Here is a 16,284-nt window from a genome sequence, read left to right on the forward strand (position 1 = left end):
GCATCCGTGCTTGGTGGTACTTTCCAGGTAAGTCAGGCAGAGAGCAGGAGGCCCCTGCTGAGAAAGGGAGTCCTTCATCTGGACATGGAGGACTACAACTTTAGCAGCAGGGTCTCCCAATAATATACATGTATGAAAATTTCAAAGAATAAATAAAAATGAAAAAAAATCTTTCAGGAAAGCTCAGTGGTTAAGAGCACTTGCTGCTCTTTCAGAGGACACAAGATCAGTTCCCAACATCCACACAGAGGATATCAACTGTCCACAACTCTACTTCCAGGGAAATCTGCTGCCTTCTTCCGACCTCCTCAGGCATTGTATGACACAGTTGCACTTACACACATGCAGGCAAAGTACTCATATGCTTAAAAAAATAACTAAATGGGCTGGAGAGATGTCTCAGGGATTAAGAGCACTGACTCTTCTTGCAGAGGACCTGAGTTCAATTCCCAGCTCCCACATGGCAGCTACGAACTGTCTTTAACTCCAGTTTCAAGGGAATCCGAAGCCCTATTCTGACCTCTGTAGCACTGCGCAACCTGGGTGCACTAACGTACATGCAGGCAATACACGTGTACATATAAAATAAAATAATTTTAAAAATTTAAAAGAAATAAATAAGCTGGGCATGGTGGTACACGCCTTTAATCCCAGCACTCAGGAGGCAGAGGCAGGCAGATCTCTGTGAGTTCAAGGCCAGCCTGGTCTACATAGCGAGTCCCATGCCAGCTGGGGCTAAAGGAAGACCTTGTCTCAAAAAGACCAAAAAAATATATTTTTTTTAAAAGCGTTCATGCAAAGCTGGGCATGGTGGCACACACCTTTAATCCCAGCACTTGGGAGGCAGATCTCTGTGAGTTTGAGGCCAGCCTGGTCTACATAGCTAGTTCCAGGCCCGCTGGGGCTAAAGGGAGACCCTGTCTCAAAAAGACAAAAAAAATTTTTTTTTCAAAAAATCTAACATCACACACTACACTGATTCACAGAGGAGGAGAGCTCTAGTACAAAATGTAGCCCTGATATCTAGAGGTAGGTGGAGAGTGCCTGAGCCTAGGTCTGGTATCTTCAGTGAATGTCCCTGGAAGCTCAGAAGGTGAAACATCCACATGGTGATGTACATACAGGATGAAGCTGAGATTTGCATGAGAGCAAAGAAATCCTGAGGATGACAGTGTTTGTGACTCCTCCAGACTCACAGAAATTGACAGATTTGCAAGGTGAAGATTTGGGGCAGTTCTTTTTTGGATTTGAATGAATCATCATAGAGAAATATGTTCAGAGCTTTCTCAGTAATAGCAGCTTGCACTCCAGGATAATATTTTTTTTGTAAATTTTTATTGAATTTTTGTGTATTTCATAAAGAACATCCTAATCATCTTTATACCCCCTTCCCCTTCAGCACCCTTCCATAGCCCCCCACCCCCCACACTGGAATTCATACATTGTCATCTGTGTTAAGATCTATGGAATCAGGTTAGTGTCTCCAGATGTCCCTCAGTACAAGTTCATCTACTGAGGTCTAGTCAGCCTATCTAGCGTGCCAATAGTTCTTTGGCTAAGATTGGGGCTTGATGCCCATTTCCAGTTCCTTGTGGATTTTTGTCTGCTTGAGTTTGCATGGGTCTTGTGCATGCTGACACCATTGCTGTAGGTTCATATGAGAAGAGTCCCAGGAGCCTGTAGGACTATTTCCATATGGTCATGAACCTCCTCTGTGGTTCTTACAGTCTTTCTGCCCCCTCCTCTGCAATGGTCCCTGAGCCCTGGGTGGGTATATTTTAATATGGGAGTCCTGTCCAAGGACTCACACTGCAGACTCTTACTCTCTGCATTTTGGCCATTTGTGACCTGGCCTGCTGTTGCATGAGGGAGCTTCATTGATGAGAACTGAAAGATGCATTAGTGCTCTCTTCATCCCTTGTTCTATGTTCCATGAGCCTTAGGTGTAAAGGTTGCAGCCTAGATGTGTCACTTAGACTTGGGCAATTCACAGACAATCTGTGTGTGACCAGTTGTGGAACTCTGTAATACTCTCTATCTGTTGCAAAAGAAGCTTCTTTGATAAATGGTGACTGGGATACTTGTGTGTTTTTTATTTCTTTCCTGATAAACTAGACTTGTTTAGGTAAATAGGGATTCAATTTTTTGGATAAAATATCTGTGTAATAGCACACATTCTCTGTTTTTCAGACCACTGTTAGGATTTTACAATTATATGATTTTATGAATTTGTGGTGCTGGGATCCAAACCAGGGTCCTGAGCATGCTTGGAAAGGACTCCATCACTAATCCATCACAGAACTAGATTCCTAGTCATAGTTTAGTAATTCTCCAGCATAGGGGATGGAGAGATGGCTCAGCTGATGGAAGCAATAGTTGCTCTTGCAAAGGACCTGGGTTCTATTCCCAGGACCCACATGGCAGCTAACAACTGTCCTAACTGCAGTTCCAGGGGATCCAATGCCCTCCGATCCAATGACCTCCGAAGGCATTGCATGACACGGGTGTACTTATATGCATGCAAGTAATACACTTATACACATGAAATAAAAATAGGATAATAAATAAAATATTAAAAAAAATGCATAGGCACCCAAAAGAAATTTTTCAGGTAGAAAATAAGAACCACAGTTGTAAAGAAACCTAGACAACCATCTTTGCATTTCATATTAAATATTTTAATTACAATAAGATGAGATAACAATAAAGTAGGAAATACTTACAAGACATTAAAGTGCTACATTATTGCTTGACTTCAATTGAGACAGGCTCCCTGAGTTATGGATGACTTAGCATACAGCCTATCCCCATCATGCGTGGCCAATGGAGAAGAAAGGTCTGACAGGGAAATTGAAGGCACCAGTAGGGTACTTCCATATGAGGGAATTCTTGGCCACATTCAAGAAGCTCACACTTCCAAGGTCACAATCAAGGAGCACACCGATTTGGCCCAGTGGTATCTCTACATAATGAAGAAGTGATGGGGAGGTGGTCAGGAGGCTGTAATAGTCACCCTCCTTCACAAATACAAGAAGGAACACATCCTTCAGTTCAATCAGTGGGCCACACTTGGTTAACTGGGAATCTTTACAGACCCCTATAGCCCAGTCCCAAGAGTCACATACAAACAGTTCCCAATAATGTTTCCCATAACTGAAGCTCTGGGTTCCCCAGAAAACAGAGTAGCATCCATCAGAATTCACAGATGCGTCCTGAAGTTGATGTGGAAAGCTGAATCGTCTCACCTCATTAAATAGGTTCATCTTGTAATGGATCATGATTTCATTTTCAAAGAAAATTTCCACTGTGAAGAGAAGAAAATATTTCCCTTGAAATAAGCTTCAACCTTTCTTAGATTAGCTATGTCTTCTGACAAGAATGCCTTGCATTCAAGGATTTCAAGAATAAGCAACTCTGAGGGTGATGAAAAAAAAATTCTGAAACTTTGTAAATAATAAAGAAGATGGAGCTTCTGCCAACTTCTGGCTGGTGACTTAATTACAGCTGACAAACTGGAGATTTATATATTTCAACTAAGTCTAGATCACTGACTGACTTCATTGCTCTCTTCACAAGTAGTTATCCCTAACATATCAGTAGTGATCCTTTCCCCTTGGTGTTAATTCAACATAATTAAGGATATTGATAATTAAGACGAAAAACCTTAATGTATAATCTCAGAAGGGATTCTCTAGTAGCAACTGACTATTGTCAACTCCTGACTCCTCTAATGACTGTCTTTGAGGCTGTAACTCAATGTAGATTTACCAGAGAAATCAAGATTGTGCTTCATCTACGAATTTACTTTATTTTTAGTGCTCATGATATATTCCTTCGTGCATTTAATTTTTTATATTTATTTATTTTGTTTATTGAGACAAGGTATTGCTATAGAGTTGTGGCTGACATGGAATTCAATATATGGATAAGGCTGCCCTTAAACCCACGAAAGTCCTCTTCTGCCTCCCCAGTTCTGGGGTTACAGGTTGCAGAAGTACACCTGTGTATTTTCAATCTATCAAATGAAATACACTTTAAAAATTCTTTTGGAAAATATGTTTAAGGGAAGATATTTGATGAACTCCCCTTACTCGTCTGACTGGACCCAGGTTCGATTCCCAGCACCCACATGGTGGCTAACAACCATCCATAACTCCAGTTCCAGGGGATCCAATAACCTCTTCTGGCTTCTGTGGGTATTGCACACATGTGATGCTCTTATATGCAGGCAAAACACTCATATACATAAAATAAATAAAGCATTTTTTAAAAAAAGATTAAAGCCGGGCATGGTGGCACACGCCTTTAATCCCAGCACTTGGGAGGCAGAGGCAGGAGGATCTCTGTGAGTTCAAGGCCAGCCTGGTCTACATAGTGAGTTCAGGTCAACTGGGACTACAGGGAGACCCTGTCTCAAAAAGACAAAAAAAAAAAAAAGATTAATGAGTCAGAAAGTCACCCCATCATTTAAGGGCACCCATGGTCATTCCCCTGTGCCAACACTCACCTCGGAAATGGTTGGATCTGTGGACTAGTCCTGTGATGGGCTGGGCACTGAGTGCTAGTTTCATAGGCTGGGGCATGGACTGCTGCACTGACTCACTCCTGTAAGGAAGAAGAAGAAATTTATCCACTTCTGGCCAAAGTTGTTTTCACGATGTGTAGAAAAAGAAATAATCACCCAGGAGTTGGCTAAATGGCTTAGTAGGTACCATCACTTGACCAGCAATCCTGACAATTTGAAATCAGTCTCTCAAACCAATATCAAAAGGGAAAATTCCCTCCCCAAATTTCTCCCCTGTCCTCCAAATATATTATGGAATCTGTCTGCACTCACACTGTTTCACAAAACACACACACACCCATAGTTATAATAATACATGCGTTAAAAATAATTAAACAGGTGAGCACATTTCATGTCTCATGACATGCTTTCCTGACATTGTGGTGAAACCCCAGGATCAGGAGACAGAATGCCTCTTTTAAAATGGTCTTTCTGAGCCGGGTGTGGTGGCACATGTCTTTAATCCCAGCACTTGGGAGGCAGAAGCAGGCAGATCTCTGCGAATTCAAGGCAAGCCTGGTCTACATAGTGAGTTCCAGGACAGCTGGGGCTATAGGGGAGACCCTGTCTCAAATTGACCAAAAAAAAAAAAAAATGAAAGAAAAAAGAAAAGAAAATGGTCTTTCTGACTGCTCTCCTTGACTGCTACTACCCTATTTCTCAGTGGTACCTGTGTCTTTCATCTCCTACCTGGGAAAAATATGACCCATGAGACTGCACCAATGTTTATAGTTTTAAAACTAGAAATTTCAGTGTTGAGTCCCACAACATACTCCTTCAGTCACAGGTAGAAAGAAAAGACAATTTCTACAAAAGGAGATTAGAAATCATATATATTAAAACATACCCAAACATGCGCTGCATGGTTGGGCAAGCCTTTAATACCAGCACTCCAGAGGTAGAGCCAGACCCAGGCCAATATCCCTAAGTTCAGGGCCAGCCTGGTCTTTTAGTGAGTTCCAGGTCATAAAGGCTGCATAATAAGACACTGTCCCAACAATAAAAATCTAAACACAGGTGCACACAATTGAGTATTATCTTTAAAGTATAACTTCAGTTCTCTAAAGACAAGGTCTCTTTCATAATTCTCATTGAACCCTAATTTACACTGACAGCTAAACTTACCTTGTCAATATTTCTCTCAAATCCTGCAAAGAAATGGGAAAAGGTTAGATCACTGAAAAAAGGCATACTATTTTGTTTATAAAGTACACATAATATCAATCATCACACCAACCCACCATGTAAATAGTTTTATATCTAAGAATAGAGCCAGTCTAGCAAGTTGACCAGATTTAAATTCTGGATGAAAACAGAACAAAGAATGACAGAGCAAGAAGGAAGTGGGTAGTGACTGGGGCATGGTGGGAACCCACAACCCTCTGCAAAAATGTCTTTCTCTGGGCCTCTCCATAAAGGTAGCATGACTTTTCTTAGGGGTAATTCCAAACCATGGTCTCAGTCAGGCACTATGACTCATACCTGTAATTCCAGCATTTGAGAAGCTGAGGCAAGAGGATTACTGTCAGTTGGAGCTCATCCTGGGCCACAGCATGAGACCCTTTCTTGAAATCAGACCTCCCAAACAACTCTCCAAAAACTGGCTTCCAAACCGAAAAAGGAATTAAATGATAGCTTTCTCCAATTTCTGTATAGTACCCAAGAATATGCAAAAAATGAGGTGAACAATCAAAACACAGTGTGCAGGTTTAAGAGAGGCAAACTCCAGTCTGGCATGGTGGCACATGCCTTTAATCCCAGCACTCTGGACACAGGCGGCCAGATCTCTGAATTCAAGATCAGCCTGGTCTACATAGTGAGTTCCAGGCCAGCTGTGGCTAGAGGGAGATCCTGTCTCAAAAAAAAGGGGAGGGGGGAAGAAATATTATCTGAGGAATCTCCTGATGCAATTCTTTAAGCTTGATCTTTTATGGTTAGGATAGAATTTACTTTATTTGGATTGTTTCTGAAAGGTTACATCCTGACCATAGGTGTGACAGCTATAGAAAACTATCTTTGGTATCAAGTCACATATTCACGGTGTGGTCCTCAGCTGAGAGCCCTTTCTGCACCTCCCCATGCTCACCTGGAGTAGCTCCATGTGCGTCCCCTGGCACCTTGCTGCCAGTTCCTGGTATGTTTCTCTTAGTTGATTCCTCTTTCGTACCATTATGGCTGTGCTTTTCTGTAGTTTCTCTAAAATACTTTGGCCTTCATTTTTCAGACTCTCTACATGTTGCATTTCTTCCTCAAGGATGACTGGATGCAGTTTCCGATATTCTGTCCTGACCAACACTTCTCGTAGAGGCACATAGCCCTGCAGAGACATGGACATTCCAGATCACACTTGAGATCACTTTCTCTTCCTCCACTTAAAATTCTTCAGTTTTAAGTTTAATTGGTACCTTCTATGAGTATATATCCACATAAAACTTAAAGGTACCAATTTTTAAGAAGATTAAATTTATTCTGCTATTTCATTTATTTTCTTTTTATTCCTTATCTCTAAGAACTTTCCTCAATTTCATGAGTTCTTGAAATATCTGAAGTAAAGCTTTTGATTTAATTGTATGTTTGCAAAAATATGAAGATCTACATGCCAGCAACTAAAATTCATGGTGCAGTCATAAATTATAGTGTCAGCAAATCAGTCATTAGTTTCAAACTTCTCTACCAGTCACCCTGACCATTTTCTCTACCTGTGGAGTTGAATATTATATTGAGAATTAGAGGCTATAATAAAAAGTTTCTCTATTATCATAGTTTCTGATTTATGACCCTCAAGCAACTAATAATCAAGTTTCCAGAATGTCTGTCTCATGCAGATTTCCAAGCATCACAGTGTCCTACCCACCATCCAAGCCAGGATTATTTTCTTCTCTTCATTTAGATGCCTCTGATTTTCTTGGATCTTTTCCCATAAGCATGTCATTTGCTCTAGTAGTTTCTCCTGTAACAAACAATAAATATCAACCCCAGAGAAAAACAATGGAACAAGGTTTTAGACCCAGACTGACAGACAGAATCATGAGGCATCAAGTAAAACTACTTTAGAGAGACTAAGGATCAATTTTTCAGCATTTTTTTTTGTTATTTTGATTGTACAAAAATTCCATACTATTGAATAAGAAATTTCAATGTAATTTTCGGTCAGGAAAAGTGGTTAATTAGCATGGCTAATTTTCCACTGGTCTGGTACATGGTTTCTGATTATAGAGTCCCAGATGGTTTTCTACCCTTTCCTTTTAGTTCCAATGTACTTTCCATAATTTAGTTTCCAGTGTTAGTGAACAAATATCCTCCATTGGTACCTATTTCACTATCCAGGGACTTGAGCATAATCAAGATTATTAAAATAGTAATAAGCATTAAACTTATCAGATTCTGAAGGGATGTCAGTTCTATGAAGGCAGGATACTTTCATGTTGCATTCAGTTTCTTCATTAGTTCTTTTAAAAATGCCTATCACTCAGAAAACAGTGGGTTGACCATCATCATAAGTTTCTTCCTTGTGATCTGCTAATCTTCCACCCTTCAGTTCTTGCCTGTTCTCAGAGGCACCACTTACCCTCTGCTTCTCAACAGCTGCTTCAGTGGGACAGAGTGTGTGACCTTCATGCTCCTCAGAGTTGGAGCAGAGTTGACAGAGCAGGAGCCTGTCCTCTTGACAGAAGATCCTCTTTGTCTCTTTGTGGGTCACACACAGGTTCTCCTCAGAGCTCAGGCACTTCCTGAGGCTGGCTTGTCTGGAAATGGACACCAGCTCCTTCAGAAGGTGGTCAGTTCTGAGGTCCTTCTGCTGGGATGGTTCCTTACATACAGGGCAATGGACAGGAGGCTGGATATTCTCCCAGGAAAGGCAGAGACAGTGCCGGCAGAAGCTGTGTCCACAGCTTATGGTGACTGGGCCTGTAAGGTAGTTCAGGCAGATGAAGCATGTGAGTTCTTCCTGGAAGGCTTGTGAGATGTCTGACTCCATTTTTCTGAGGGAAGAGAGGCAGAATTGCTTAGTATTCTACACCAGAGACAAAAGACTGCATGAAATTCCATTTAGGTTGAAATTTACTTCTATCTACTACAGAAGAGACTTCATTGTAAATATGACCAAGAAGAAAACCCAAGTGCAAGCTTGTTGCTACCATTTGTTCATATTTCTCTTGTCCTGACTGAGAAACATATTGATTTGACAATGTTTTATGTCCCTGCCACTGCATTTGTCCTGGAGGGTTTGGCCCAAGCTGGTTTCTTGCTCCTTTTCTGGAGTTTATTTTCCTCAGAAACACCAAATAGATTGTACCTGTCCATAAGCCAGTGTTCTCATAGAAACCCCAATCATGACATATGTAGTTAGAATGCTACTTTCTTTTGTTATCTATCCAATGACATGCTTCACCCCTCCACACATTTCCCTAGTACATGTTTTGGACAAATTTCTGGTTTCTAATGTTTTATTCTTTGGAATTGCATAACCCTCCTCCAGGGAGAGTTTGGTGTCTATAGTAGTTACCTTTCTTCTTGCTGTCACAAAATCTCTGACATAAGTAACTTAAGAAAGGAAGGGTTATTTTGGCTCATAGTTTAAGATACAGCCAATCATGGTCGGGAAGTAATGGTGGCATAAGATTGAGGCTGCTGATCTCATTACATCCAAATCAAGAAGTGGACAGCATAGTATTCCTGCTGTACAGCTCCTTTTCTCGTTCATGTTCAGTCTGAGCCCCTGGTCCATGGAAGGGACTTCCCAATGTAGTCTACTTAACCTTTATAAAAAGCCTTCCCATATGCCTGAAGGTTTCCATAGTAATGATAAATCCCACCAAATGGGCTATCAACATCAATCTTCCCAGGGGCACTCTCTGTTCCAATTTCTTTGCTGCCCAAAGAGGAAACTCCAACTTTGAGTTTATGGGATGAAATACTGTGACACAAATGAATGCTCATGTCTTTTGGGCACTTAATCAACAGACACCCATTTCCTATATATTTTCATATCGACACAAAAAAAATAAGCCTTGTTTGGATTGTGGCGGCTTTCCTCTAAAATCAGAGCTTCAGGAGTTTGACACAAATGGAATCAAGTGGTTTCAGCTGGTGGGTCCTGACAACCCTGAAAACTGAGAAAACACTCCTTCCCAGTGCGCAGCTGAGCTGAGCTGCATCTGAGCTGCTACTTTCCTTTTCTCCTTTAATGGTTGCATTTTTTCATTTCATATTTTCTTTCTCTTCATCAGAATCATCAACCAACATGATTTTGAACATATAAGAAATAATGAAAATGAAGCTAAGCACTGCAAAATTGCCTCAGATTGTCACCAGAATCTAATTATACAAGTAGAAAAAAGCGTGATGACTATTTTCAACATTAATTATGCGCTCTGACCAAACTAAACAAACTATAGCAACTTAGGCACTTCTACCAAGATGTTAAACTATCAAGTATTCAGTCAAAGTATAAAAAGATGTTGCTTTATAATTCACAAAAGAAAACTTATTCTTTATGATTCTTATTTTGCTGAAAACTTCAGTATTCAATTCTAAAAAAAAATGACTGCATTCTGGTATTTCCTTCAAAGCATTCAATGCAGCACATAGTTACATATTTTAATCTGTCACCTCATTCTCATATATGTATATATGCAGCTTTGAGAGTGGAGGGTATGCATTAGTTCTGTACCTGCAGAACACAATCACATAAAGTATTTAAGGATTACCACAGAGTTCAACATACTAAAGTATCTCGTAACTTCTGATTCCTTATAATGGATCAGAAACACTAATGGTAACCTAAAATAGATCCTTACTTTAATTATAAATTATAAAATAAATCAAGAGGACCAAATGGGAATAGTGTCACTCTTGATACATAAGAAAGCTCATTTCTTAGGCAAACATATTTGCTAATAAGTTTAAAAGAGGGCATTTGTTTCATTTTTCCTGGGGGAATTTCTAGGTCCTTTCTCCTCCTGTACATTGTCTACTCACATAAAAAATGTGTCTCTAGCCTCACCAGCTCCAGGATCAGATCCTCAAGGTGTGGATTTGAGATCTTCTGAGCCAGAAGTTTCTGAAACACACTCTGGTCTGGAGAAGAATGAACCTGGCCCCTGGTCTGTCCTTATATAGTCTCTGAAGACCACACCCATTTCCTCCTAAGGTTTCCAGTAGGCAGGAGCTCTCTAGAATCCTGATTAGCTAAGAGTGGAAGTTCTCACCTTTAATCCCTTAATTCACACTATTGGGAAACTTAAGCTGGAGGATTTTGAGTTCAAGGCCAGCCTGAGCTACACAATGAGCCCTGTCTCAGAAAAAAAGAACAAAACAAAACTGATATTACAACAATTTTGCTGTAACTATATGTTAATGGGTCCTCTCTCACTTTTGCTTTTAATGATGTAAAAAAGATGTTAACAATCTAAGATTTTGGCAAATATCTTAATGTTTATAAAACATGTTTTTAAAACATGTTTTTAATTTTTATTTATTTTGATTTTACATGTATGAATATTTTCCCTGAATGTATGTAAGTGCATAACATGTGTGCTTGGATCCTGCATAGGCATCAGATCCCCTAGAACTGGAATTAAGGGTGGATGTTAGCCACCATGTTTTTTTCTAGGAGATATGGCTAGTCTACAGAACCCAGGCTTGCCTTGAACTCTCCAAAAGCTAGCATTGCAGGTCTGTTCCTCCAGACCTGGTTCACTTTTGAACTTTCTACTCTTGGCTACTGCCTCATAAAGCTAAAATGTGGTAGGGCTATTTGCCAACAAACATCAGAAATCAGTTAACCTGGGAATATCACACCCTGAGAAAAACCTTTGCCTATAGTTCAAAATGTTTGCCAAGCCAAGAGTGCATTATATTATGGTAATATAGTTTAGAGATTTTATTTTCCTCAACTCCATCTCAGACTTTTCCCAAATAGACTCAGAGGCTTAAATTGTGGTTGGTTCTGAAAGAACATTCTACAAATTCTCACCAATTGAGCAAGTGTAGAGCAGACAGTTACCCCAACCCCATCCTGTGTGGCAGAGAAGGAATCACTCTTGCAGACTACCTGACATCTTTCTACTTTGGGTTACTTTGCTTAGACAACCCCCAGCCTGTACATAAACCAATATAGGTATTATTCAGGGTTCTCTAGGGGTATAGGACCAACAGAATGAATATATACATAAGGAAGATTTTTATTAGATTGATTTACACAACAGGGTTGGTGTTCCCACAATGGCTGTCACACACCAAAGAGGTCTATATTCCCATAGCCTCCATCTGTTGCAAAAAGAACCTTCTTTGATGAGTCCTGTACAGCATGTTTGTTGCTCTAAAGGAGGTCTCTTCTATCTGTCACTGTGTTCCCTATCAAACAATTTCTAGGTATACATATGCATTAATGTTCAGACAGTCTTTGTGCATTTCTCACAGGGTTTCTAGGGCATCACTTTTCCCTCTAGCTTTCCTAGACCCCGAGATCTATTCATCTCTACTCTTTTTTCCTCCTTTCCGGCCTCCGTCCCTTCCCAGTCACAGTGCCCCCATTATCCCCACCCTTCCCCCAATACCTCCCAAGTCCCACCATCTGCCCTTTCCTGACTTCCCTTGCTCCCCACACTATGGTCCCTTGCATGTCCCTCCCTCCTCTCCTTCCACCTTCCTCAGGTAACATCTAAAAATATAAAACACTTCACAAATTTGCATGTCATCCTTGCACAGGGCCATGCTAATTTTCTCTGTATCCTTCCAATTTTAGTATAAGTGCTGCTGAAGTGAGCACAACCCACTCCTTTAATCCCAGCACTTAGGAGGCAGAGGCAGGTGGATCTCTGTAAGTTTGAGGCCAGGCTGGTCTCCAAATCCAATCCAGACCTGCTGGGGCTACAGGGAGACCCTGTCTCAAAATGACAAAAAGAAAAAGAAAACAAAACAAAAACAAAACTGTTGGCTGTTATGCCCTGCTCGATGGTCTCCAGATGTTAGAAATTACTGCCAGCTTCACTATTGGAGACCATGCTCAGTTCCATAAATCTTTTAAAAATACTTTATTATTTTCTTTGTATACCCTTCCCTCCCCCCTCCCTTAAACTAACTCCCCCTTTTTTTTTTTTGAGACAGGGTCTCCCTGTAGCCCTAGCTGACCTGGATTGGCTATGGAGACCAGGCTGGCCTCGAACTCACAGAGATCTGCCTGCCTCTGCCTCTGCCTCCCGAGTGCTGGGATTAAAGGCATGCACCACCACGCCTGGCCCTAACTAGCCCAATTTTTATCCATATCTCTCTTATTATTTTTATTTTATGTGTATGAGTGTATCGCCTGCACGTATGTGAGCACACCCATGTCGTGCAATGCTGGGGAGGTCAGAAGAGGGCTTCGGAGTCCCCTTGAACTGGAGTTAAGGATGGTTCATAGCCACCATGTGGGTGCTTGGAATTGAACCCCAGGTCCTCTGCAAGAGCAGTTAGTGTTCTTAACCGCTGAGCCATCTCTCCAGCCCATTTCATAAATCTTTAAACAACATGACTTGTATATAACAATTCACTGGTAGCCTTGGGTCAATAAGGGCCGATTCTTCTGAAAATTGAATCCACACCACATATCCTGCATCTTCAAAACAGTAATATAATATGCTCCCAAAATATAAGTGGTTGAGTACTGTATCATAAAGTCTGGAGCTAGTCAAATAACCCCTGGGACACACTACTAATTTATCTACATTCTCAGTCTATAAAAATGCCACTGTTCTTCCCCTATCAAAATCCCCTGTCCCTAATTCACCTGAGATGCTTCTTACTTTGCATACATTATTTTTTGTTTGTTTTGTTTTTATTTTTGTGTTTTTTGGCCTATGCCTTTACTTTCCATTTTATATGACAAAGAAATACACTGATGACTTTACTCTTTGGTTATACTTTCCTTTTGGGTATTTAAGAGCATACAATTGACCCAAATAAATCAATTTAGTTTTACATTTAAGATCATTTGAGGATCTGCTCCTCAGGGGTCACATGGGCTTGGGAGGAGGTCCTGGCTCCTTTCTTTTACTAGTTCCATCTATGTGAAGATAAGCCAAAGGTCCTGCTCAACCATGTCTGGCTTCACTTGGATGGAGGAAATGTTTCCTTAAATGTGCAAAATAAGCCATTTAGAGCTAGTAAACATTCCCTGCTTAAGGGAACTTGATTTGATTAACATATTAATCAAACCTACAGTCAGCTGGAGTTTGGTTTTCTCAAAACCTTTCTCCATTCCTTAGACTACATATGGGAAAAGTATTCAGAAAGAGAGAAAGAGAGAGAGAGAGAGAGATGCATGCTAGGAAACCATGCTGCATGCCTTCAGAGGTCTGAAAGCAACCCAAAATGAAACTGAATGTTGAAGACAAAATACTTACAAAGCAAAAAATTAAAAATAAAAGCAGAAATAAAAATAGATACCTTAATAAATCAAACACTTTGAAAGGAAACAAAAATCAAAAAGTTATCTATCAAATAGCATCCTTAAACAACCAGCTCAGAATAACAAATTGTCTACCAACCAAACCAAGGAAGGTCCAAGAGAGCCCCAGAAAATAATTCACCAGAATCCATTGGAGGAGACAGGAGCAGAAGGCTGGACTTGAAGGGTCCAGGCTGGCATCTTGCTTCCATCAGGTGACTCCTCTCATTAAAGTAGATTGTTCTTAGAGTCCCTCAATAAGGGAAGTGGGAGATGAAATGCTTGGAGAGGGGGGGATATATTGGGACATGTGGAGGAAAGTTGAGGTGGCGCTAGAGGCAGGGAGTAGAGGAGGTTGGCTGGATTGAGATCAAAGAATCTTGAAATTGAGGTTAGAGCTGAGAAGGTGTCCGTGCAGGAGCTATGTTGGGGTGGGGGTGGGGTAAGGAGTGTACATTGTCTGAGAAGGTCATATAGGGAGTGGGGAGAGGGAATTAAGAGTGGACTGTGTAAGGTTAGTTTATTGGCCTCTGTAGGAATTAGGAAGGCTGCAATTGCCATTGCCCAAAGACAAGGGAGTCGCCCCATACAGAGTCCAGCTCTTTAGCAACATAACCATGGGGTGATAAGCCTCAACAGCCTGATGGGAAGGAGGGCCAAAGCCCGTTCTTTGTCAGAGTGAAGGAAACGGAAAAATGGCTTGAGGAGATTGTCGAGATAGAGAGTGGAGACCTTGGCTAGGGTTTGTTTTAAGGATTCACTGGGCAGGAGAGAAGGGCAGGAACAAAAGTGAAAGAAGGCTTTGACTGAAGGAACTTGAGACCACTTGCCATTTCACTGGAAGTTATTTAAGTCCTGTAAAATGATGGGAATGAAGTTTCTGGTTTCAGGTCAAATATTAAAGCTGGGTTGGATTTTTTTTTTTTTTTGAGACTGACCAATATGCTATCTTTTGAGGTTGATGATTAGGACACCATAGTAGGCAGTGAAAGTAGGGAGAGGGCCAAATCCCTGGCAACAAGGGGTTCCCTGGTACAGGGAAAGACCAGAGAGTCAGGAGGGGATTTGGTGCAAAGAATGGGTGTCCCTGCATCTAAGCCACCAAAATGAAGATGAGGACTCCTGGAGTACAGAAAGGAGATCTTTAGGGCGCCTCTGAATTTGTCTGGATTCTTACCTTCACTATTTTATTAGTCAGAAAGGTATTGGATGCGTGTCACTAATGCAGTTTGCAGCAAATGGCAAAGGGACTCTGGACTGGAGGTCAGTGATAATGATGATACAAGAAGTTTTAGGTATTTTCCTTATGTGTTTCCTAAAGCAACCAATATGACCTTCAGGTCAAAGGTCATCACCTCCTTCATGGCAATAAGACTGCAATAAACTTTGGCCACAAAATGGGGGGAGGAGGTCTCCCAGTCATGTACCAGGTCATGTACCAGCTGCCCAGTTTAGCCTCAGGAGTCTCAAAGGATGATCGGAGTCAGATGGGGGAAACAGAAAGGAGAGAAGAAGTGTTAGAGAAAATCTTGTTCAGAGGTTCTCCTAGGTTTCAACACCAAAATGCTGGGAATAGAAGTCTCAGGTAGAAAAGAAACCAACCAACCTCAGCAACCCAAATTGACATTTATTATTAGTCAGTGAGGGGTGGGAGCTGACCTTCTGGCATTGGCACAGCAGACACACTGATCAAGGGGCAAGGGAGTTTAAGTATGTGGAGATAGAGTTATGGGAGTTGGTGTTTGTGAGGGCTTAGGGCCCTCATTGTTCTGTTAAGGGCAGAAGGACTTGCTTGTAGAATAGGAACTGCTTTTATAGGGACTCCAATATTTCTCCATTTAGAATGATGTTGGCTCTGGGTTTGCTGTATATAGTTTTAATTATGTTGAGATATGTTCCTTCCAGTCTAATTCCTTCTAGGATTTTTAACATGAATGCATGATTTTGTCAAAGGCCTTTTCTGCATCTGTTGAAATGACCATGTGATTTTTGTGTTTGTGTCCATTTATATGATTTATAACATTTATTAACTTATGTGTATTTAACCATCCCTACATCTCTGGAATAAAACCAACTTGATCACGGTGGATGACCTTTTTGATGTGTATCTGTATATGGTCTGCAAGTATTTTGTTGAGAATTTTTTTCTCTCAGGACTACTTTTAAAATGTTCCAGATGTTTTGTTGTGTTGTATTGTCCTTTTCATTTAATTGCAGGAATACTTTTATTTCTTTCTTAATTTCTCTTTTGACCCATTCATCATTCAGGAGTGTGTTGTTTAATTTC

At 40.8% G+C, this 16,284-nt stretch overlaps 1 protein-coding gene and 1 non-coding gene across 2 annotated transcripts in view; both read right to left on the reverse strand.

Annotated features, from left to right (window-relative positions):
• Positions 1 to 2,753: 2,753 nt before the first annotated feature.
• LOC103745611 (tripartite motif-containing protein 43-like) overlaps positions 2,754 to 16,284 on the reverse strand; it is a 36,701-nt gene continuing 23,170 nt past the window's right edge. Inside the window, exons 2-7 of the mRNA XM_017801782.1 lie at positions 8,133 to 8,547; positions 7,419 to 7,514; positions 6,651 to 6,881; positions 5,690 to 5,712; positions 4,508 to 4,605; positions 2,754 to 3,304 (exon numbers count right to left, since the gene is read on the reverse strand). Coding sequence (XP_017657271.1) covers positions 2,811 to 3,304; positions 4,508 to 4,605; positions 5,690 to 5,712; positions 6,651 to 6,881; positions 7,419 to 7,514; positions 8,133 to 8,543 — 1,353 coding nt within the window. The 5' untranslated portion in view covers positions 8,544 to 8,547 and the 3' untranslated portion in view covers positions 2,754 to 2,810. The remainder of the gene's footprint in view (positions 3,305 to 4,507; positions 4,606 to 5,689; positions 5,713 to 6,650; positions 6,882 to 7,418; positions 7,515 to 8,132; positions 8,548 to 16,284) is intronic.
• On the reverse strand, positions 12,233 to 12,338 carry LOC115072791. Its single transcript, XR_003851814.1, has one exon. It is a non-coding gene; the product is annotated as a U6 spliceosomal RNA (small nuclear RNA).

The sequence above is a fragment of the Nannospalax galili genome, unplaced genomic scaffold (assembly GCF_000622305.1).
Source record: "Nannospalax galili isolate Female #2095 unplaced genomic scaffold, S.galili_v1.0 scaffold964, whole genome shotgun sequence".
Taxonomy (NCBI): domain Eukaryota; kingdom Metazoa; phylum Chordata; class Mammalia; order Rodentia; family Spalacidae; genus Nannospalax; species Nannospalax galili.